Source organism: Heptranchias perlo, chromosome 10 (genome assembly GCF_035084215.1).
Source record: "Heptranchias perlo isolate sHepPer1 chromosome 10, sHepPer1.hap1, whole genome shotgun sequence".
Lineage (NCBI taxonomy): Eukaryota > Metazoa > Chordata > Chondrichthyes > Hexanchiformes > Hexanchidae > Heptranchias > Heptranchias perlo.
In genome coordinates, this window is record NC_090334.1 from 74802397 (window position 1) to 74827837 (window position 25441).

Consider the following 25441-nt stretch of genomic DNA (forward strand, 5'->3'; position numbering starts at 1 on the left):
CGCCCGTTTAGGTTTTTTAAAAATTCTTTGCGTGGCAAGTTTCTGAAAGTGCGAGCTGATAACGTCGCAGCGAGGGAAACCGGGCATCTGGGACCTGAGTGGACGGGCCAAGCAACTGGGTATCTCCTTAACCAATTAGATTGAAGGACTGTGAAATTAACAATGCAAGGACTGAGGTGGAAGTGTAAATTAGAGTGGGTGAATTCAATGTCAAATCAGGGACAGAAAGAGAAAGAAAGAGAGGGAAAGAAAGGTGGGATTAAGAGAGAGAGAATAAAAAGATGTGGAGATGCCGGTGATGGACTGGGGTGGACAACACCAGGTTATAGTCCAACAGTTTTATTTGAAATCACAAGCTTTCGGAGGCTTCCTCCTTCGTCAGGTGAGTGTGGGATTCCATAAAGGTACAGCATATATAGTCAGAGAACAATGCCTGGTGATTACAGATAATCTTTCCAACTGCCCGTTATCAAAGCAATCAAAGGAGTTGAATGGTGTTCAGACAGGGAAACATTACATACAAGACTACCGAATACACAAACGGTCACAACACAAAGACAGAGAGAGAGAGAGAGAGACACACACACCCGAAAGGCAGAGAAAGAGACAGAATGACCAGTTGTATTAAAAACAGACAACTTTTTTTTCGCTGGTGGGGTTACGTGTAGCGTGACATGAACCCAAGATCCTGGTTGAGGCCGTCCTCATGGGTGCGGAACTTGGCTATCAATTTCTGCACGACGATTTTGCGTTGTCGTGTGTCTCGAAGGCCGCCTTGGAGAACGCTTACCCAAAGATCGGAGGCTGAATGTCCTTGACTGCTGAAGTGTTCCCCGACTGGGAGGGAACCCTCCTGTCTGGCGATTGTTGCGCGGTGTCCGTTCATCCGTTGTCGCATTGTCTGCATGGTCTTGCCAATGTACCATGCTCTGGGGAATCCTTTCCTGCAACGTATGAGGTAGACAACGTTGGCCGAGTCGCAGGAGTATGAACCATGTACCTGGTGGGTGGTGTCCTCTCGTGTGATGGTGGTATCTGTGTCGATGATCTGGCATGTCTTGCAGAGGTTGCTGTGGCAGGGTTGTGTGGTGTCGTGGACGCTGTTCTCCTGACACAGCAGACCAGCTACGAGACACCGCCAAACAGACGAGGCAACGGAACTACGCTGCCTACATGAAAACCAAGAGCAGGACGCTTGAGAAACTCGGCATCACCACCAGCATCAACCAAGCCTCCCCCGGTACCACGGTTGCAACCACAGGGAAGTCTATCGTCAATTTGTCCGACCACATCCTTCAACCAGACGAAATCGAAGTACTCAGCCGGAGGCTCAATTTCTGCCCCACCACCAGAATGGACCCAATTGGTCTCGCGGCGGACACAGAGGAATTCATCAGGAGAATGAGGCTCCGGGAATTCTTCCACAAATCCCAAGATTTCAGCAGCGAACCCAATGAGACAACGATCCGGAACAGCAGACAGAGGGATCCGCGGTACAGCAACCGAAGAAGAAAGAGTCAAATTGGACTCTTCCGGAGGGTCGCTGCCCTAAGCTTGACACGTATGCTCAAGCTGTCCGGAGATGCATCAACGCCAGATTCATCAGCCGCACTCACAAGACAGTCCAGAATGTCACCCGAGCACAACGCAACGCCATCGACGCTCTCAAGACCAACCGCAACATCGTCATCAAACCAGCGGACAAAGGAGGAGCCATCGTCATACAGAACAGAACGGACTATTGCAAAGAAGCATACCGACAACTGGACAACCAGGAACAGTACAGACGGTTACCCGCAGATCCGACCAAAGAACACACCCACCAGCTCAACAAACTGATCAAGACCTTCGATCCAGACCTTCAAAGCATCCTACGCACTCTCATCCCACGTACTCCCCACGTGGGAGACTTCTACTGCCTCCCAAAGATACACAAAGCCAACACACCCGGACGTCCTATCGTATCAGGCAACAGAACCCTGTGTGAGAACCTCTCTGGATACGTCGAGGGCATCCTGAAACCCATCGTACAGGGAACCCCCAGCTACTGTCGCAAAACTACAGACTTCCTACAAAAACTCAGCACCCACGGACCAGTTGAACCAGGAACACTTCTCACCACGATGGACGTCTCGGCACTCTACACCAGTATCCCCCACGATGACAGCATCGCTGCAACAGCATCAGTACTCAACACCAACAACAGCCAATCCCCAGACGCCATCCTACAACTCATCCGCTTCATCCTGGATCACAATGTCTTCACCTTCGATAACCAGTTCTTTACCCAAACACACGGAACAGCCATGGGGACCAAATTCGCACCCCCATACGCCAACATTTTCATGCACAAGTTTGAGCACGACTTCTTCACTGCACAGGACCTCCAACCAACGCTATACACCAGATACATCGATGACGTTTTCTTCCTATGGACCCACGGCGAAGAATCACTGAAGAGACTACACGATGACATCAATAAGTTCCATCCCACCATCAAACTCACCATGGACTACTCCTCAGAATCGGTTTCATTCTTGGACACACGAATCTCCATCAAAGACGGGCACCTCAGCACCTCACTCTACCGCAAGCCCACGGACAACCTCACGATGCTCCACTTTTCCAGCTTCCACCCCAACCACGTCAAAGTGGCCATCCCCTATGGACAGGTCCTGCGAATACACAGGATCTGCTCAGACGAGGAGGAACACGATGGACACCTACAGACTCTGAAAGAATCCCTCGTAAGAACGGGATATGACGGTCGACTCGTCGATCGACAGTTCCGACGGGCCACAGTGAAAAAGCGCATAGACCTCCTCAAAAGACAAACACGGGACGCAACCAACAGAGTACCCTTCGTCGTCCAGTACTTCCCCGGAGCGGAGAAACTACACCATGTGCTTTGCAGCCTTCAACATGTCATCGATGACGACGAACACCTCGCCAAGGCCATCCCCACACCTCCACTACTCGCCTTCAAACAGCCACCTAACCTCAAACAGACCGTCGTTCGCAGCAAATTACCCAGCTTTCAGGAGAACAGCGTCCACGACACCACACAACCCTGCCACAGCAACCTCTGCAAGACATGCCAGATCATCGACACAGATACCACCATCACACGAGAGGACACCACCAGGTACATGGTTCATACTCCTGCGACTCGGCCAACGTTGTCTACCTTATACGTTGCAGGAAAGGATGCCCCGGAGTATGGTACATCGGCGAGACCATGCAGACACTGCGACAACGGAAGAATGGACACCGTGCAACAATCGCCAGACAGGAGGGTTCCCTCCCAGTCGGGGAACACTTCAGCAGTCAAGGACATTCTGCCTCCGATCTTTGGGTAAGCGTTCTCCAAGGCGGCCTTCGAGACACACGACAACGCAAAATCGTCGAACAGAAATTGATAGCCAAGTTCCGCACCCATGAGGACGGCCTCAACCAGGATCTTGGGTTCATGTCACGCTACACGTAACCCCACCAGCGAAAAAAAGTTATCTGTTTTTAATGCAACTGGTCATTCTGTCTCTTTCTCTGCCTTTCGGGTGTGTCTGTCTCTCTCTCTCTGTCTTTGTGTTGTGACCGTTTGTGTATTCGGTAGTCTTGTATGTAATGTTTCCCTGTCTGAACACCATTCAACTCCTTTGATTGCTTTGATAACGGGTAGTTGGAAAGATTATCTGTAAGCACCAGGCATTGTTCTCTGACTATATATGCTATACCTTTATGGAATCCCACACTCACCTGACGAAGGAGGAAGCCTCCGAAAGCTTGTGATTTCAAATAAAACTGTTGGACTATAAAAAAAGACAGAAAGGGAAAGCAAAAATGTAAAATTTTACATTTTTAAAATCTCCAACAATTAAAACCTGAAGGAATGAGACTCCACACTTGTAATAGTTAATTTTGAGTGCCAGAGAAGTTGATTGGCTTTAATTAACACTTAGCACATCATTAAAAGAATCTCTGATAGCTAAAAAGCTCCCTTTGTCTGACTCCTGGCTTAATTAAATATGCACAGACCTTAAATGGCTCCAAGACAGGCTCCTTGCGTTACTTCAGACCAGCCCTAACTTACTGTGGCGAGTATAGTTCGTATCTACTACGCAAATACAGCAACTTCACGCCGTTCAGTGCATTTCACTGGTGAAGCAGGTGCCGTTTTCGCGAAGCTAAAGGCAGAGCGGCTTAACTCGGACAGCAATGTTTGGATCTTTACGTTTAACTGCCCATCTGGCCCTTGCCTAAAGTTGCTGTACCATTTGCGCATAAATAACGGCAAACGCCATCAACCTCACCGTTATTTTGACAGCAAAAACTGGGCTGCCACCTTTTTTTCTCTTTTCAGAGGGGTAATAAATGTTTGAATCTTAAAAGATCTGGGTAACATTGGCCCCACTCATTTGGAAATGGACGTCCTGTGAGAATGCTTTCTAAATTCAGGGTTTTAAAATGGGGCGTAATTATTCTGCCATCAGATCACTCTGTTATTATGAAAAATGAACAAACAATTCGAGTCAGGTTCCATTCTAACTCTAGAGTGCAGTGGTGTAAGGCCTCCTTGGGAAAGCCATCCCATACTGCTTTGGGCTTGACAAGCTCTGGAATTCCCTCCCTAAACCTCTCCGCCTCTCTCTCCTCCTTTAAGACGCTCCTTAAAACCTACCTCTTTAACTAAGCTTTTGCTCTCCTGTCCTAATGTCTCCTTCCTTGGCTCGATGTCTGATTACACCCCTGTGGTGCATCTTGGGACATTTTACCTTTGGCCGCCTTGGAGAAGGTGCAAAGGAGATTTATGCCAGGGATGAGGGTCTTCGGTTATGTGGAGAGACTGGAGAGGCTGAGATTGTTCTCCTTAGAGCAAAGAAGGTTAAAGGGAAATTTAATCGAGGTGTTCAAAATTATGAAGGGTTTTGATAGAGTAAATAAGGATAAACTGTTTCCACTGACAGGAGGGTTGGTAATCAGAGGACACAGATTTAAGATAATTGACAAAAGAACCAGGGGGGGGGGGATGAGAAATTTTTTTATGCAGTGAGTTGTTACGATCTGGAATGCACTGCCTGAAAGGGTGCTGGAAGCAGGTTCAGTGGTAACTTTCAAAAGGAAATTGGATAAATACTTGCAGGGCTATGGGGAAAGAGCAGGGGAATGGGACAAATTGGATAGTTCTTTCAAAGAGGCCGCACGGGCACGATGGGCCGAATAGCTTCCTTTTTTGTGCTGTATGATTCCGTGATTTTACATAAATGCAAGTTGTTGTTGATGACACCAAATGGAGTAAAACTGAACTGTGGCATCAGGAACCAGATTCGGAAAGCATTTGATCAAAGTTGCACTTTCTGGGTACTTCAGAAACCTACAGCTGAGCAATGTTATGAGAAAGCAAATGCTTCCGTCCAAAACACTCGCAGTGTTAAAGATTTAGTAGCTGGGTGCTGAACTCCTTTCCTGAATATTTCAGACCAGAATGTGCAGTATTGCAGCCGCATTAGTGAATTGTATTTTTCGGTGTCCACGGAGGATGCTGATAGAAGTTGTGTATTTGCACAAGCTACATTGTTCCTTGATTCAATTCTAATGAGTTCACAGCAGAATAAATATGCTAATCCTAGTTAAATTTGCTGCTTTAATAAGCTTGGTGTCTTTAAAGCATTTGATGTGCATTTTTTTTTTCTGAAGCCAAGAGAATTTCTGTGATTTCTAATGACATTTTAATTTTATTTACAGGTCGTGAGCGGCGATTCGGCTCATTGTGGCTTTTTTTTTTAACGGCAGCAGCAAATACAAATGTATCCGAGCATCATGTGGCGTCTACGCATTATGGCAGCGGTGTGCAGAAACTGACACAAGGATTGATCTGTATACTCCTGACAGAAAAATAAAAAAAACCCACAGGTATAATCTTGCCTCTTCTCTGTAGATGGCAGGATTAGACTCGACTGCTTGAGGTTGGACTGAAATCCCAATTTTTTAAAAAAAAACTTAACACACACACGAAAACTTCCACAGTTTCTTATCGCCTCTCAACGAGCGCTTCCCGATGAATGAACCGATGCCGACCGAATGCATTTAAGGCTCGGGGAGGGAGGTCAGAGGCCGTCCTGGGTCCTAACTTCGTTGGATGAACTGCATTGATCCGACCTGACTCCAGCTCATGCTCAAAAATCACCTCTCAAATGAGCATTTCTGCAATTGTGAATTTAATCCTCTACTTCAAACTGCACTTTCCGTGAGCAGTTCTTTTTTTTTTAAAAAAAAATATAAAAATTATTTATCCTCTCGTGGGTTTTTTTTTTGGTTTTTGCATTCTGGCAACATGGTGTTAAGCACGGACTCTTTCTGCTTTGCGCTGGTGCTCAGCTCTTTAGCTGGGCTCTGCCTGGGCATCGAGTTCACAGGCGCTCCGGGTTTGTGGACCCGCTTCACGCGTTGGGATGCCAGTACGAGGAGCGACCTGAGCTTTCAGTTCAAAACGGAACTCTCCAGAGCCCTGCTGCTGTACTTTGACGACGGGGGATACTGTGATTTCTTGCAGCTGATGGTAGTGGATGGGAAAGTCCGACTTAAGTTCAGCATCGATTGCTACGAGGCCGTCATCAACATGGATAAGCAGGTGGACGACGACAAGTGGCACTTTCTTATGGTGAGCCGCAGCAACCTGAGGACTGTCCTGATGCTGGACGGAGAAACGGAGTCGGCCGAGGTCAAGCCGCAGCGGCGGTACATGAAGATCGTCAGCGATTTGTTCATGGGGGGGGTCCCGCTGGATATTCGAGGGTCTGCGTTAACTTTGACCATGGTGCAAAGCGAACCTCCTTTCAAGGGATTTGTCGAAGACTTAAAGTATGGAAACTCTGCACCGGTGCTGCTGGGGAGTCAATCGGTGAGACTGGACAAGGAAGGCATTTGCACTGAAAATCCTTGTGAAAATGGTGGAATTTGCACGTTGGTGGAAGGAGAAGTTACCTGTGACTGCTCTAACACAGGGTATATGGGGAGGTACTGCACTGAAGGTGAGAACAGCTCTTTCCAATGTTTTTTCCCCCACAATTTTTTTTTTTGCACTAGAATGTCAAACTCTGAACTTTTAGTAGGATGTTCCATTTCTTTTGGATTAAAATAATTTTCTCTCTTTCCTCCTTCCCCCACCCAAATGATTGAATTTGGGGTTCCTGCTGATGGTCCAGTGGATTGAGCCAGCGAGCAGCTGAGTCACACACACACACATCAGGATGGTTCCACATTCCATCCCAGATCTGTGACCCTGTTAGTTTATCTGGTTCAGCTGGGGTTGGCAGTTAAGGGGGTCTTGCGCTTAACCTCAGGAAAAACGTCCCAGGAATCCCATCCTCGATTGCTAGCTAGCAATCCATGCTGCAAATGTGCCGGTGAGCAGGGGGCGGGGGTGATGTTTCTTGGATTCTCTGGCAACGCTCACAGTTCAAGGCTCAAAGGTGAAAATTGAATGGCCACTTGGCTGTGAAGTGCCAGAGGGCAATTAGCAGCCACGTGACCTGGGGAAGGAAGGAGAATTGGTAAGAATTCTTTTTTAAAAAAGATGAGTACTTGAATTTCACTCCTGATACAGTCAGCTGACAAGTTTGCAAGTTTGTGTTATTTTAGAATTCCTCCTGATCAATATTTAAGTGGAATTGATGTTTAAAAATGTGCCAGAAGGATTGCATTAATTTTTCTTTGAATGTTTTATTTCCTCAAGCATTCACTTGAACATATCCATGCTATTTTATGTATTATTAAGTATGTCTATGTGAATATATCCGGCTCAAAGTCTAAACCAGTTTGTTGCAGATCATGTTTAAGCAGGTTGATTTAAGCTATGTTTGTTTTTAACTATATACTTGCCACTGCAGAATCCGAATGTTGTATATTTTTCAATGCACTGGAAAAAGAATATGCAAACAATAAGAATTTTAATGCTTAGTTTGTGAATGTTCCTAGTATTTGATTTTAATCTAACCGAACTACATCATTTCACAATATAGCACTCATCTGGCAAGATTGGACATGAACATTGCTTCATCGTCGACTACCATTAGGATGTCTCTCTGTATATACGTTTGGTACTGTGTGGAAACACTTGCATAGCTAGTAGGCTTGTCATGGTGTTTCATGCTTTATGCATCTAAGAAACAAGTGTTGCTACCAACATTTGTGTTGTTGGCATGTGTCTCCTCTTCAAAAGAGAATCAACAGCATTTTTTCAGCTGTAACAATATAGTGTGTATTCCTTAAGTGTATATCTAGTTTTCTTATAGGTTTTTATAATCAATACTTACAAAGAAGCTTCATGTGGTGATCTCTGTACAAAACAATTCTACTAGATGTTACTTTTTAAAATAAAATTTGGACGTCGAAGCAATACATAATGGAAAGAAACCATAGATGTATCTCGTGGCACAATGGGTTAGTGAGTTGACCCATTTCACCCTGGAGTGGTGAGAATCAGGTTTGCGCCTGTGTCTTGTCACAAGGTGAGCTACCGATCTTCGTCGGAGCCATTGGGGGAGACACCTTACGGGGTCGAAGCATTTTCTCCAAGGGAGTGGAAATTGGATGGAAAAACCATCTTGCAACGCTGATACATGCACCAAACCTGCTCCCCAGCAGATGGTTACAGAGCAACACGGTGGGACCTCAGAGTGAGTCACATCTCATGTTAATCAAAGCTGGATGCATCACACAAGGGATTCTTACAACGGAAGAATCAAAAGTGATCAGAAGTGCGGTATATGAAAATTCTTGAAAGCAGTGGTGCGATCACATTTTAAAAAGGCACTTCTTTGGAAGCAAAAGGCTTCCAAATATTACTAATATCTTCAATATGCATTACAAATTTTGATTATTTTCCATAGATCCTGTCGCACACACCCTGTGCTTATCCCTAAGCACTTCTGCTGCTCAGTAAATAACTGAGGAAACACAAGTGAGATAGCAGAAGTGGTTGGTGAAGAAAAGATTTTTTTCTAAAGGGTGATTAATTTCCAGAAAAGAAAGTTCATCATTGAAAAATAGTAGAATTGGTAAAGATTGGGAACAGTAGGCTTGATAGCTAATCTTGTGTGGTTTCCCAGGTAACCACCTTCATTGCAGACAACTGATCAATTTCAAAAGACAGCTGCCAGAATAACGCCTTAATAGTTTCTGAGTGAAATTTACTGTAATCTTGTTTAGTTGAATGAAACCATTTCATGAAAGTTTCCTTCTAGCGCTTTTTCTTTAATCAGAGGTGTTCAATTAAAAACCCGTGAGAATGCAGCTTGCTTTCATTGTAGCTAAAAGTTATGAATAAAATCTGTGCTATAATATGAGGTTTTTAAATGGGGTCATAAAGTGTTGATATTTTTAAAGATAGTAATGATACCAAATGTACATCCCTTAGCTAAGTAGGTGTCTGGACGAAGGATGCCTGCTGTATATCGTTGATGTACAGTAAGACTAATAACTACAGATAATTTAGAAGCCATAAACACTTATATGTTTACAGAGCTGATCAGTATTTAAAAGTTAATATCCAGGAGGCTTCAGGTAAATTGCTAGTGCTCGAACAGTTTATGCTTCTAAATTGTTACTAAGGTTTGATAGAATCATAGAATCATAGAAGTTTACAACATGGAAACAGGCCCTTCGGCCCAACATGTCCATGTCGCCCAGTTTATACCACTAAGCTAGTCCCAGTTGCCTGCACTTGGCCCATATCCCTCTATATCCATGTTACCCATGTAACTGTCCAAATGCTTTTTAAAAGACAAAATTGTACCCACCTCTACTACTGCCTCTGGCAGCTCGTTCCAGACACTCACCACCCTTTGAGTGAAAAAATTGCCCCTCTGGACCCTTTTGTATCTCTCCCCTCTCACCTTAAATCTATGCCCCCTCGTTATAGACTCCCCTACCTTTGGGAAAAGATTTTGACTATCTACCTTATCTATGCCCCTCATATTTTATAGACTTCTATAAGATCACCCCTAAACCTCCTACTCTCCAGGGAAAAAAGTCCCAGTCTATCCAACCTCTCCCTATAAGTCAAACCATCAAGTCCCGGTAGCATCCTAGTAAATCTTTTCTGCACTCTTTCTAGTTTAATAATATCCTTTCTATAATAGGGTGCCCAGAATTGTACACAGTACTCCAAGTGTGGCCTCACCAATGCCCTGTACAACTTCAACAAGACATCCCAACTCCTGTATTCAATGTTCTGACCAATGAAACCAAGCATGCTGAATGCCTTCTTCACCACCCTATCCACCTGTGACTCCATTTTCAAGGAGCTATGAACCTGTACTCCTAGATCTCTTTGTTCTATAACTCTCCCCAATGCCCTACCATTAACGGAGTAGGTCCTGGCCTGATTCGACCTACCAAAATGCATCACCTCACATTTATCTAAATTAAACTCCATCTGCCATTCATCGGCCATTGATCTGCTCACATTTGTTTGCGTTCACAAAGAATTCCACCGTAGGATTTACAGGGTTCAACACGCTCAATGGAGTAAATTTTAACTCCAAGAACGGGTGGGTTGGTGGGTGGGAAGTTAAAATCGTAAAAAAAAAGTAAAACCCGACCCCAACCCGGTTTTAACGAAGGCGTGTCGAGGGACCGCGACCAACCCACTCTTGGGAGGCAATCACTGAAATCTTTTAAGGAGGCTGCAGGCCTCCATTTTAATAGGTTTTTTATTTTTAACTCCTGGGGGCCGGGATTCCCGGGCCTTCTGATTCACACCATGTAAGAGGAGGCGAGAAGGCCCGGATCAGCAGGTAAGTGCCTTTATTGCACTGCTTGTGGGCCCGGAGGAGCAAGAGTGTTTCCTCCAGGCTCGACAAACCTACCTGCTGCGATCCCACACACGCGATCGGCTCGGCCTGCCCCACCCACCACGCTCTTCGACCCGTCCGACTGACAGCCAGCCTGTCAATCTATCGGGCGGGAAACCTACGGGGGAAAAAAAAAAATCAAAGACGTCCTTACGTCAAAATTGTAAGGTCGTCCGGGAAACCTGTACTTCCGGGTTTCCAGTCAGGAATTCTCCTCGCCGCCCTCTTCCTGGCTCCCCGTTAAAATTTACCCCAATATGCCCCGAAGAATTGCAACACCAGAACTTTTATCTTTGTGTCATGGGCCATTCAGTCAATACCAGATCAGATTCGTTTACCTAGAGTGGAGAGCATTCGACACGCCTACATTTAAACCGATGGCAGATCCTTGCTAAAAGTGCAGAGAATTTCTGGGGCTGACCTGTTGTATCTTTTAGGTCATTTTTGTCTGCTTTTATTAAAAAATATATTCACTGATAGCTTGTGGGAACATAATAAACAAAGCACCCTGATGTTGAACACGCCTTCCTAGTGCTGCTGAAAAGTCACTAACAGACTTTGCCATTGCTAAGTATTTATTATCTTTTTCAACCACATGGACAAAGTCTGGTAAATTCACCTATTTGGAAAATATCAACCCAAGTTCATCTGAACTTTTAAGAAAACATTTTAAAGCAGATATGGAAAAACAAAAATCTTTGATGGACTCTTGTTATATATTTGAAAATCATTTATGCTATGATTTTTTTTTTGTCCATGACATTTTATTCCAATCTACTTTTGTTCTCTAATGTCATTCCCTTCCCATGGCTGCTGCTCACTCAGGCATTGATGGTCCCAAACATGATAGATGAATGGATAACCATGGTATCTGGATCCTTACATTTTCCAGGGTATGACTTACAGGAGAAAAAAAACAAGATCAAAATGACACCAAATTAGATTTTCAGTTGTCATCTTCAAATAGCTAAAGCTCGTTCAGTGTTAGGGCTAAAACCTGCTGAATCAGGTCTGAATGTTGGACACAATTGAGACTTAAAATGGATTAGTAATGCACACTCCTGCCCCAGGAAAGTCATATTTATGTGATGAAAGAAAGCACATTCAATCCTAAAGTGGAGAAGTAGGGATTCCTTCCAATGAAAGAGTACCAGGCTGTTCACTCATTGTAATTTGTCAATAGTAGAGCCTATTTATAAGGAATTATACTTTTGAAGAACAAGAATACTGGGATGAGTTATGAGTTGAGAAACTTCAATTTTCCATGATGGGAATGATGTTGTTGATAATCAGTCGCAGGTAAAATCCTCATCATAAGAACATAAGAAATGGGAGCAGGAGTAGGCCAGATGGCCCCATGAGCCTGCTCCGCCATTCAATCAGATCATGGCTGACCTTCAACCTCAACTCCACTTTCCTGCCCAATCCCCACATCCCTTGATTCGCCTAGAGTCCAAAAATCTATCTAGCTCAGCCTTGAACACATTCAACGATTGAGCGTCCACAGCCCTCTGGGGTAGACAATTCCAAAGATTCACAACCCTCTGAGTGAAAAAATTTCTCCTCATCTCAGTCTTAAATGGCCGACTCCTTATCCTGCGATTACGCTCCCTAGTTCTAGACTCTACAGCCGGGGAAACAACCTCTCAGCATCTACCCTGTCAAGCCTTCTCAGAATCTTTTAAGTTTCAATGAGATCACTTCTCGTTCTTCTAAACTCCAGAGTGTATAGGCCCATTCTACTCACCCTCTCCTCATTGGACAACCCTCTCATCCCAGGAATCAATCTAGTGAACTTTTGTTGCACTGCCTCTAAGGCAAGTATATCCTTCCTTAGATAAAGAAGCCAATACTCTACGCAGTACTCCAGGTGAGGTCTCACCAAAGCCCTGTACAGTTGTAGTAAGACTTCCTTACTCTTGCACTCCACCCCCCCTTGCAATAAAGGCCAACATGCCATTTGCCTTCCTAATTGCTTGCTGTACCTGCATGCTAACTTTTTGTGTGTCTTGTACAAGTACACCCAAATCTCTCTGAACACCAAAATTTAATAGTTTCTCACCATTTAAAAAATATTCTGTTTTTCTGTTCTTCCTACCAAAGTGAATAATTTCACATTTCCCCACATTATACTCCATCTGTCATCTTCTTGCCCACTCACTTAACCTGTCTATATCCCTTTGCAGACTCTTTGTGTCCTCCTCACAGCTGACTTTCCCACCTAGCTTTGTATTGTCAGCAAACTTGGATACATTACACTTGGTCCCTTCATCTAAGTCATTAATTTAGATTGTGTATAGCTGAGGCCCAAGCACCGATCCTTGCGGCACTCCACCAGTTACAGCCTGTCAACCTGAAAATGACCTGTTTATCTCTGTTTTCTGTCCATTAACCAATCCTCTATCCATGCTAATATATTACCCCCAACCCCCTGAGCCCTTATCTTGCATAACAACTTTTTGTGTGGCACCTTATCGAATGCCTTTAGAAAATCCAAATATACCTCATCCACTGGTTCCCCCCTTCATCTACTTTGCTAGTTGCATCCTCAAAAAACCTCTAATAAATAAATTTGTCAAACGAGGGTAATGAGATTCGTTTAATTTTGGTGGCATAGGGCATCTTATTTTCTCTTCTGAAAAGAACTGTCTTTATTAAGCGATCATGAGACCTGCCGTATTCTGGTTGCACTGACTGAGGACTGTTGTGTGCAAGCTGCCTGCGATGAAACTGCAATCCTGGATCACAGAACCATATTTGACACGACCCTATTGGAGTATTCAGCCCAAGGGTTGTATAACTAGAAATGAACAGTTAATCCTGGCTAAACCAGAGTTTTTGACATGTCGTACTTTTTAAAATTTCATCGGTAGAGGACAAGAACATTCAGATTACACCTGTCCATAATGGAAGGTACGGTCCTGTGTTTTGGAAGATAAAATTTGAAGCTAAAATTCAAACAAATGCCTGCCAAAGTCTTGTGCTCTTCTCCCCCCTCATTTCTTTCTGACTCTCATTACTGTAGAGCTGCCGGACTGATTTCTTAAAAAAAAAAATCCTTATCTCGTATGCAGACTCTGGTCTGTGTGGAGTTAACTGATCTCAACTGGATGGCTGTGGAGAAACTGAAATCGGAGTTAGTGGGCAATTCACAACTGCCGTCAATCCACTTCTCACATGAAAACCGAGCGTCCGGCAGAGGAAAATTTGGGGGTGAGGAGGAGGAGGAGGAGGGAGTGTGTGTTGGGTGGGGGGGGGGGGGAAAGAGAGAAGGAGGGAGTGTGTGGAGGGGGGGGGGAAGAGAGAGAAGGAGGGAGTGTGTGGAGGGGGGGGGGGGGAGAGAGAAGGAGGGAGTGTGTGTGGAGGGGGGGGGGAGAGAGAAGGGGGGAGTGTGTGTGGAGGGGGGGGGGGAAGAGAGAAGGAGGGAGTGTGTGGAGGGGGGGGTGGAGAGAGAAGGAGGGAGTGTGTGGAGGGGGGGGGGGGAAGAGAGAAGGAGGGAGTGTGTGTGGAGGGGGGGGGGGGAGAGAGAAGGAGGGAGTGTGTGGAGGGGGGGGGGAGAGAGAAGGAGGGAGTGTGTGTGGAGGGGGGGGGGAAGAGAGAAGGAGGGAGTGTGTGGAGGGGGGGGGGGGGAAGAGAGAAGGAGGGAGTGTGTGTGGAGGGGGGGGGGGAGAGAGAAGGAGGGAGTGTGTGTGGAGGGGGGGGGAAGAGAGAAGGAGGGAGTGTGTGTGGAGGGGGGGGGGAGAGAGAAGGAGGGAGTGTGTGTGGAGGGGGGGGGAAGAGAGAAGGAGGGAGTGTGTGTGGAGGGGGGGGGGAAGAGAGAAGGAGGGAGTGTGTGTGGAGGGGGGGGGGGAAGAGAGAAGGAGGGAGTGTGTGTGGAGGGGGGGGGAGAGAGAAGGAGGGAGTGTGTGTGGAGGGGGGGGGAAGAGAGAAGGGGGGAGTGTGTGTGGAGGGGGGGGAAGAGAGAAGGAGGGAGTGTGTGGGGGGGGGAAGAGAGAAGGAGGGAGTGTGTGTGGAGGGGGGGGGGAAGAGAGAAGGAGGGAGTGTGTGGAGGGGGGGGTGGAGAGAGAAGGAGGGAGTGTGTGTGGAGGGGGGGGGGGGGAGAGAGAAGGAGGGAGTGTGTGTGGAGGGGGGGAAGAGAGAAGGAGGGAGTGTGTGGGGGGGGGAAGAGAGAAGGAGGGAGTGTGTGTGGAGGGGGGGGGGGAAGAGAGAAGGAGGGAGTGTGTGTGGAGGGGGGGGAAGAGAGAAGGAGGGAGTGTGTGTGGAGGGGGGGGAAGAGAGAAGGAGGGAGTGTGTGTGGAGGGGGGGGGGAAGAGAGAAGGAGGGAGTGTGTGTGGAGGGGGGGGGGAAGAGAGAAGGAGGGAGTGTGTGTGGAGGGGGGGGAAGAGAGAAGGAGGGAGTGTGTGTGGAGGGGGGGGGGAAGAGAGAAGGAGGGAGTGTGTGTGGAGGGGGGGGAAGAGAGAAGGAGGGAGTGTGTGTGGAGGGGGGGGGGAAGAGAGAAGGAGGGAGTGTGTGTGGAGGGGGGGGAAGAGAGAAGGAGGGAGTGTGTGTGGAGGGGGGGGGGAAGAGAGAAGGAGGGAGTGTGTGTGGAGGGGGGGGAAGAGAGAAGGAGGGAGTGTGTGTGGAGAGGGGGGGGGAAGAGGGAAGGAGGGAGTGTGTGTGGAGAGGGGGGGGAAGAGAGAAGGAGGGAGTGTGTGTGGGGGGGGGGGGAGAGAGAAGGAGGGAGTGTGTGTGGAGGGGGGGGAAGAGAGAAGGAGGGAGTGTGTGTGGGGGGGGGGGGAGAGAGAAGGAGGGAGTGTGTGTGGAGGGGGGGGAAGAGAGAAGGAGGGAGTGTGTGTGGAGAGGGGGGGGGAAGAGGGAAGGAGGGAGTGTGTGTGGAGAGGGGGGGGAAGAGAGAAGGAGGGAGTGTGTGGAGGGGGGTGGGGGGGGAAGAGAGAAGGAGGGAGTGTGTGTGGAGGGGGGGGGAAAGAGGGAAGGAGGGAGTGTGTGTGGAGGGGGGGGGGAAGAGGGAAGGAGGGAGTGTGTGTGGGGGGGGGAGAGAGAAGGAGGGAGTGTGTGGGGGGGGGAAGAGAGAAGGAGGGAGTGTGTGTGGAGGGGGGGGGAAGAGGGAAGGAGGGAGTGTGTGTGGAGGGGGGGGGAAGAGGGAAGGAGGGAGTGTGTGTGGAGGGGGGGGGAAGAGGGAAGGAGGGAGTGTGTGTGGAGGGGGGGGGAAGAGGGAAGGAGGGAGTGTGTGTGAGGGGGGTGGAAGAGGAGGAGGGGAAGAGAGGAGGGGGGGAGGGTGTGTGTGTGGAGGGGGGGGGAAGAGGGAAGGAGGGAGTGTGTGTGGAGGGGGGGGAAGAGAGAAGGAGGGAGTGTGTTGTGGAGGGGGGGGGAAGAGAGAAGGAGGGAGTGTGTGTGGAGGGGGGGGGGAAGAGAGAGAGGGAGTGTGTGTGGAGGGGGGGGGAAGAGGAAGGAGGGAGTGTGTGTGGAGGGGGGGGAAGAGAAGAAGGAAGGGGGGGTGTGTGGTGGGGGGGGAAGAGGGAAGGAGGAGTGTGTGTGGAGGGGGGGGGGAAGAGGGAAGGAGGGAGTGTGTGTGGAGGGGGGGTAAGAGGGAAGGAGGGAGTGTGTGTGGTGGGGGGGGAAGAGGGAAGGAGGGAGTGTGTGTGGGGGTGGGGGGGGTAGAGAGAAGGAGGGAGTGTGTGTGGTGGGGGGGAAGAGGGAAGGAGGGAGTGTGTGTGGAGGGGGGGGGAAGAGGGAAGGAGGGAGTGTGTGTGGAGGGGGGGGGAAGAGGGAAGGAGGGAGTGTGTGTGGTGGGGGGGAAGAGGGAAGGAGGGAGTGTGTGTGGAGGGGGGGGGAAGAGGGAAGGAGGGAGTGTGTGTGGAGGGGGGGGGGGAAGAGGGAAGGAGGGAGTGTGTGTGGAGGGGGGGGGGAAGAGGGAAGGAGGGAGTGTGTGTGGAGGGGGGGGGAAAGAGGGAAGGAGGGAGTGTGTGTGGGGGTGGGGGGGGTAGAGAGAAGGAGGGAGTGTGTGTGGGGTGGGGGGAGAGAGAAGGAGGGAGTGTGTGTGGGGGTGGGGGAAGAGAGAAGGAGGGAGGGAGTGTGTGTGTGTGTGTGTGTGTGTGGTGGGGGAGGAGTGCAGTTTTTGGGAGGGGAGAAGTGTGGGGTGTTTGGGGGGGAGTGCAGGGTTGGGGGGAGGTGGGGGTAGAGTGGGGGGTGGGTGGCAGTGTGGGAGGTGGAACTTCGGCCAGTCTTTGGACACCCAAGAGCTGCCCGATATCATTTTCAGGCAGGCATGTATACAGGCGAAAAGCATGCCCACTTCTTTCAGGCAGGAGGCTGTTGAAATATATAAATCGGGGTGCTAAGCTGTACCATTTGTACCAGGCGATGAGTGGCCTTAGCAATGGTCCTTAAAGAGGCCACTGGTCGCCGATCGACGAAAGAGCCCTGACCTTTTTTGCTTCTTATTTGAGTGGGATCAGGAGGAACAAGAGTGCCCTATATTTTTTAAAAAAAATATTCTTTATAATATGGTGGGTCAGAAATTCACCATTCACGACTTGGCATCCTGATGGCCCCAGTTAATCAAAATCTAGAGGCAGAAGTTTCACGTAGTTATTTGCCTTTATTAGCTGGGAGGTTGGACTTCAGAGAACGGCTCCAGCTTCTGGCAGTAAGTTAATGTTGGGTATTCATTCATTTTTAATGTGGGGGCGGGGGTGGGGTGGGGGGGGGGGGGGTGGGAGGGAGGAGTGGTGGGGAGATGTTCAAAGCTTAGGCGGATTCATTCAGGCGATGTCCAAACTGGCAGATGCCTCGGCCTGCTTTCCACCAGATGTATTTGCAGATTACACCGGGGAACATCAGTCCACATTAATCAGGTTTTGTAGAATTAGAAGGATTTTTGTTTAAATCAAAGTGACTAAAACAAATTCAAAACCAATCAGATCTTCCGTTTTTAATATTGTAGTAGCAGTTTTGAGTGCGTTCCTTCACTCCACATCTGGTGCACTCAGTTTGAAATTCATTGAATGTTGTACAAGCATCTCAATCAATTGTCATTTGAATTGACACCAACCACCTCAATTTATATAATTTTTATATATAATATTAAAAAAATTGTCCTGGACATTTTATTTTGCAGTGGTAAACTCTTGATGATTTCCTGATTAAACACAGTGATTGCATTACAGTCTTCGATCTTAAAAGGTTCACATCATTGTGGATCAGCCTTGCACATTGTACTGCTTGTCAACAGCAGCATTTGCTGTTTGCAAGGGGAGTCGGGAGAACATGACAACGACCCTAGAACTAAATAAAATGATCCCTACTTTAAATATGTTATTAATTGCACAATATCTATTCCTTAAAATGATTTCAGGGCTGTAATCTCAGTGCTGGGTTCAGATGAAAGTTGCTTTTGCTTCTCTGAATCATAGAAAGGTTACAGCATGGAAGGAGGCTATTCAGCCCATCGAGTCCGCGCCGGCTCTATGCAAGAGCAATCCAGCTGGTCCCACTCCCCCGCCCTTTCCTTGTAGGCCTGCAATTTTTTTCCTTTCAAGTACTTATCCAGTTCCCTTTGGAAGGCCATGATTGAATCTGCCTCCACCACCCCCTCAGGCAGTGCATTCCAGATCCTAACCACTCGCTGTGTAAAAAAGTTTTTCCTCGTGTCACCTTTGGTTCTTTTGCCAATCACCTTTAATCTATGTCCTCTGGTTCTTGACCCTTCCGCCAATGGGAACAGTTTCTCTCTATCTACTCTGTCTAGACCCTTCATGATTTTGAATACCTCTATCAAATATACTCGCAACCTTCTCTGTTCCAAGGAGAACAACCCCAGCTTCTCCAGTCTATCCACGTAATTTAAGTCCTCATCCCTGGAATCATTCTAATAAATCTCTTGTGCACCCTCTCTAAGGCCTTCACATCTTTCCTAAAGTGCAGTGCCCAGAACTGGACACAATACTCCAGTTGTGGTCGAACCAGTGTTTTATAAAGGTTCATCATGACTTCCACACTTTTGTACTCAATGTTTCTATTTACAAAGCCCAGGATCCCGTGTGCTTTTTTAAACGCTTTCTCAACCTGCCCTGCCACGTTCAACGACCTGTGTACATATACCCCCAGAACTCTTTGCTCCTGTACCCCTTTTAGAGTTGTGCCCTCTAATTTATATTGCCTCTCCTCATTCTTCCTACCGAAATGTATCATTTCACATTTTTCTGTGTTAAATTTCATCTGCCATGTGTCCGCCCATGCCGCCAACCTGTCTATATCCTCTTGAAGTCTATCACTATCCTCCTCACTGTTTACTACCCTTTTGTGGTTTCGAATGGGACCGAGTGTAATGTATCCAAGTTTGCTGGTCTATGCTGGCATTTATGCTCCACACGAGTCTCCTCCCTCCCCTCTTGATCTAACCCTATCAGTCAAGCGGCCTTGTCAAGATATTTTAAGGTCTGACCTGCCTCCGGAGAGCAGGCTTGTCGCCCGCCCCCCCACCCTCCCTTCCGTTAAAACCAGAAGAGGGCGCTTTGGAGGCAGGTTGGGTCAGGTTTCCCATTTTATATTTTTAGTTTCCCCCCCCCCCCTCCTTTGCCAGTCCTGGGGGGGGGGGGTGGGTAAAGTTACCCCCATGCTTCTATTTATAAATCCAAGGACCCCGTATGCTTTTTTAAACCGCCTTATCAACTTGCCCTGCCACCTTCAAAGATTCATGTATGTGAAAGTTGGGATGGTTTTATGATGGACGGGTGATTTGCTCCACCGAGTAATCTCTCTAACAGTGAAGTTGAAAATGACCCCCTTGGGGGCTAATTTTAACCGTACTCACTCGGCAGGAAACCGACGGGATCGGTTGGAACGCTGGAATTACACCCTGCCCGATATTACTCCCCGTTGACTTCAATGAAGAGTAAAATCGGGCAGGGTGCAAAACCAGCGTTGCTCCCAAGCCTGTCTGTTTGCCGACTGGCGAGTTAGGTTAAAATTGCCCCCAATGTTATAATGTCAGCAAATCCAATCGAGAGCTGGGCTTTTTTTTTGTTAAAAGAAGCAATTAAGAGGCGGAGCTCCTTTTAAATTTGGCGTATTTTATAGGGGTGATTTTCCAACTATCAGCGATGCGGCTGATCCGCAGGGAGCACCTTTCGGAAAGCAGGGCGTGATTTCCTAACCATTTGAATAAACTGATAGAATCCACATGCAGCACGTGTTGGAATTTCTGATATACGCCCTCCTGGTAGACGAGGCTCCCTGCCTTAAGCAAGAAGTTGGCAAGTTGCTCTTTATCTATCTCTGTTGTTTCTCCCGGGCAGTCCGTTCCACACCACTCTCTGTACTGAAATGGCATTGGGGCAAAAAAAGTAGCAAAGGCAGCCGATCATTATGATTTATGGCAAGAAAACTGCACATCAGCTTTCCCTAGAACAGATTTCAGCATAATATCACAATATTAAATGTTGGCATTGGGGGCAGTGCTAAAACTAGTTGGCAGAAGAAATAATTCATATATTTTATTGACGGTAGTAAGAGTAGGGGGGTATTTTATGTTGGGAAAAGCTGGCTTCCTATACTTTCTTCATAAAATATTTATTGAGAAGGATCCATTTAACCCATCAAGCCAATTCCATCCACAGACAATGCGCAATCCACTGTCATAGCCTCTCCCCAACCTATTTAATCTCCTGAGGAAAAGTTCTGTACAATTTGTCTGCACATCATCAACAGGCAAGTCAAGCATAACTCCAGAATATCTAACCAACTTAGCATTCTACATTATTTATCTTTGACTGATTGCCTTTCCTCGGCTCAACATTTTCATCGACTCAGCAGCTTAGAAACAATAATGTTGCACACTGTATTTGGTTATCTTTCTCAGTACTTATTCTCATGATTTTTATTCACATTAATAATCAAGTATTACTCCAGCCATCTTTTTAAGGGCATTAATTGGTACAGCAATAACCACTTGTGTTGAGAGTCTATTGCACATATCCACTATTTTATGGAAGAAAAGGTTTCCTAATTTCAAGTTTTCTTTGAGGCCTGCTAATTTTACACTCTCATCTTCTAATTCTGCACTCGGTCAATGTTAAATAGCCCTCTTGTATGCATTCCTTTTAAGAGTCTAGATCATGCCTACTGTTTTTTTTTCTGGAACAAGTACAATTATAGCAATCTCAAATTATAACTTCACCTTAAGGTTCCAGAATCATCCTTGTTGCTCTTCTCTAAATCCCTTTCCGATACATCACATTCCTTTTTGAAGATATGCTGGTTGCAATTGCACGTAACAGTCCAAATGTGATCCCACAAAGTTTAAAATAATATCTTTTGAACTGATAACTGGGATGCATCCCCAAGCTATTTGGTAACATTATTATCCTTCTTGATACCTTCATGTTGACTTAATATTTTTATTGGTCAATAATCACACTCCAGTCCCTCTCTATCTTTGCTAATAGGCACCCTTTCATGGTTTACATGTTTCATGGCCCTTATCCCAATATGCTTAATTTTATATTTATCAACATTATAAATCTGCCTGCTCTTCCTTAGCCCAGCTTCTTAATTGGTACAGATCAATGAGTGCTTGTACAATTTGCCTTGTACTTCTGAATTGGCTACATAGCTTGGTGTCATTAAATTTTGCAATATCACAAGAGGTACCATCCTCTGTGCCATTTATGAATGTGAGAACAGCTCCCAAAACAGAACTCCATTCATCATTTTGTCACTGTTCTCCTAAATCCCCACAGATCACTTTTCCCATTTGTCACCTTTTTGTTTCTTTTTGCTAAACTGAATTTCAATTTGGTTAACAAATTTAATATCAATCCTACACAAATCCTAATCTACTTTATAAGCTTCACATGCGCTGTTTGAATATCTAAGTATATTATATCCACTCATACTATTATCATACAACCTATCTTTTCGAGTACACCATTCCACCTCGCAGCTAACCAAATTAAATGCATCTTTCCTTGTTTTTAGACTCCCCATTGCCATGCACTCCTCTCCTCAATACAGAGACAATGGGCAGAGAGCCTTATCTCCTTACGTTATAAAAGTTTTCTTGTCACTTTTCTGTTCTTGCTATTTTTCTTGTTTTCCATTTCTGTATTCAAGCATGTATTTTATACGTTTCTTAATGTGTGCACACTCATCATAAAAGTGAATACGTCATAAGAACATAAGAAATAGGAGCAGGAGTAGACTATACGGCCTCTCGAGCCTGGCTGATCTTCGACCTCAACTCCACTTTCCTGTCTGATCCCAATATCCCTTGATTCCTCTAGAGTCCAAAAATCTATTGATCTCAGCCTTGAATATACTCATCGACTCATCATCCACCGCCCTCTGGGGTAGAGAATTCCAAAGATTCACAACCCTCTGAGTGAAGAAATTCCTCCTCCTCTCAGTCTTAAATGGCTGATCCCTTATCCTGCGACTACGCCCCCTAGTTCTAGACTCTCCAGCCAGGGGAAACGATCTCCCAGCATCTACCCTGTCAAGCTCCCTCAGAATCTTGTGTTTCAATGAGATCACCTCTCATTCTTCTAAGCTCCAGAGAATATAGACCCAATCTACTCAACCTCTCCTTATAGGACAACCCTCTCATCCCAGAAATTAATCTAATGAACCTTTGTTGCACTGCCTCTAAGGCAAGTATATCCTTCCTTAGATAAGGAGACCAAAACTGTACCTTCTTGCCCACTCACTTAACCTGTCTGTATCCATTTGCAGACTCTTTGTGTCCTCCTCACAGCTTACTTTCCCACCTAGTTTTGTATCAGCAGCAAACTTGGATATATTACACTCAGTCCCTTTATCTAAGTCATTAAAATAGATTGTAAATAGCTGGAGGCAGAGCAGCGATCCTTGTGGCACCCCACTAGTTACAGCCTGCCAACCTGAAAATGACCCGTTTATCCCTACTTTCTGTTTTCTGTCCATTAACCAATCCTCTATCCATGCTAATATATTACCCACAACCCCATAATCCCTTATCTTGCGTAACAACCTTTTGTGTGGCACCTTATTGAATGCCTTTTGAAAATCCAAATATACTACATTCGCTGGTTCCCCTTATCTACCCTGCTAGTTACATCCTCAAAAAACTCAAATAAATTTGTCATACATGATTTCCCTTTCATAAAACCATGTTGACTCTGCCTAATCTTATTATGATGTTCTAAGTGCTCTGCTACCACTTCCTTAGTAATGGATTCCAGCATTTTCCCAACTACTGATGTCAGGCTAACTGGCCTGTAGTTCCCTGTTTTCTCTCTTCCCTCCTTTCTTGAATAGCGGGGTTACATTTGCTACCTTCCAATTTGCTGGGACTGCTGTAGAATCTAGTGAATTTTGGAAGATCATAACCAACGCATCCACTATCTCTGCAGCCACCTCTGATGTAAGCCATCAAGTCCAGGGGATTTATCGGCTTTTAGTCCCATTAGTTTCTCCAGTACTTTTCTTACTCTCATTAGTCCCTTGGGTCCCCACTATTTCTGGTATGCTTTTTGTGTCTTCTACTGTGAAGGTGATACACAATATTTGTTTAACGCATCTGCCATTTCCTGATTTCCCCATTATAATTTCTCCCGTCTCAGCCTCTAAGGGACCAACGTGATGAAGCACGTGAGGATCTGTTTGGCCATTGGTACCCTAGTACAATTTCTCGAGTCTTTCTGACACCCATGTTTAATTTCTCTCCAACCTTTGAGAGCTCAGAAACCATCAGGGTTATCAAAAATTTGTCCTTGTTGCAGTTGTTTTTGTTTACACCCTGTTACACTACCTCCACAAAAAATAATTCAAGATTATGTTTTAGTAGTTTGCTACTTTTCTTGATCTCCTTGCTGCTATATTTTGCTGCTTCTGTTTTCCATCTTGTATTCTTATGTCTGCATTACTTTGCTGTTTCCGCACTTTGTTTTCTCTCTTGCTGATTTCTTTTTTTTTTTTGGTTTCTCTTTCCTGAGACTTGAGTCCCCTCCGCAAGATGATAAGCAGTGTGTTCACTTCAAGGAAAATGCCAGCTGGGGTTCTCTGGAAATGCACAAGATAGAATAGAATCAGAGAAAATCTTAACAGCTATTTTCTTAGTTTGGTGATGCCATTAAAAGCTCAAAGGAATGGGGTTTTGGAACATCCTTTCCATACACAGCGTTGGATCAGCTTTTCACAGAGCATAGGAATCCCTAGTAAGCACTGGGCCTGCTCCCAGGCTTCTGTCGATGCGGCTCTGATTTTTTTTTTTCACTCCCTCCTTGACGTGCCGAGACTTCACCTGACACTTTTCCCAGTTTAGATAGCCAGGATGAAAATGCGGGTCTAAATACTTGATTGCATAACGTTGTGCCACCAGTCTGCATCGCACTACATGCCTTATTTGGTGAGCATCCAAATTCAACAAAAGAAACTGAACATAAATTCACAATTGTGACACCACCTTTGTGTGTTTCTGACCCTGCAGCGTTGAAGCTCAAAATTTTCTCATCTAGCCTCATTTTGCTGGATCCCCTTGAACCCTCTGCTGCTCGCTGCTTTCTGTAGGACAGCTCGGAGTAAAAGGCAGCTGGGAATAGAGGTAAAGCAACAAATTGTAACATTCCAACACCTGCCTTGGAAACTGTACAAAGATGGCAGCCTTGATTGAGAAGCCAGCTGCCTTGTGGTGAATTTATTCCATGGGTCCATGATAAATATTTAAAAATAAGAAGATTGTAGACTTGATCTGGAGAACTACTTTAATTTTTAAAATGTCCTCCAGAATGCCCGATTTGCTTGAGTGACGATCGGATATGTTTTGCTAACTTTTTTTGTTAAGTATTACCTTTTTTCAGTGTTTAAATAAAAATAAAACTTTTTAAAAAATATATTTGAATAAATTTTTAAATTCCCATTTCCTATTCACCTTTCTTCCCTTTTTCAGTCTGTTTTTACACCTTTTCTTCATGGTTTCAGTTTTTATCCCTAAGTGGTGGTTATTCCTACTCAAGTTATTTAAAGCAGTTTTACCTACATTATAGGGAGCATCCCTCAAAACAAAAGGCATACCAAAAAAAATAATGTTTTCCATGACCGGTGCAGTTTAATTTTACATAACAGTCAGATTGTTTAACTTCTTTTGGCATAAGAATTTAAAACCTCTCTTTTCACTTTTTTTAAGGAGAACTCTGTAGAGTGGAGTAAACATAATTATCCTAAAAGTAAACTAATGATTAGGGCGTTTGCTTGATGTTGTATTCAGAACGATATTTAGGCTTTGGCTAAAAGAATTTAATTTGATTGAAAGTTTAGTGCTTTTTCTTCCTGCAATAGGCTTTAGAGTGTATAAAATGTAAACAAAAGGAAGAATTGATTGGTCTGCATTAAAAACGTCTATTTACGATGTCATTGCATGTCGTGTCGACAGCAATTCCTCTCTTAACCTCCCCGTCCCCCAGTGAAGCAGTGAGCTTATCTCATATCATCAGTGGAACTGTGGGGGAGAAATCGGTATGTGTTGCACCCGTTATTTGGGCGTGGGATGGGCGCCACGGATACCAATTTCTGTGCGCAAGGTCCTGCGCCTGAACTGTGCTGCCAATATGGCC

General features: G+C 45.8%; 1 protein-coding gene across 2 annotated transcripts in view; it reads left to right on the forward strand.

Moving 5' to 3' along the window:
- Positions 1-6317: 6317 nt before the first annotated feature.
- LOC137326704 (neurexin-3-like) overlaps positions 6318-25441 on the forward strand; it is a 1580588-nt gene continuing 1561464 nt past the window's right edge. For both annotated transcript variants that reach the window (XM_067992033.1, XM_067992034.1), the window contains exon 1: positions 6318-7028. In XM_067992033.1, the coding sequence (XP_067848134.1) occupies positions 6332-7028 (697 nt within the window). In that variant the 5' untranslated portion in view covers positions 6318-6331. The remainder of the gene's footprint in view (positions 7029-25441) is intronic.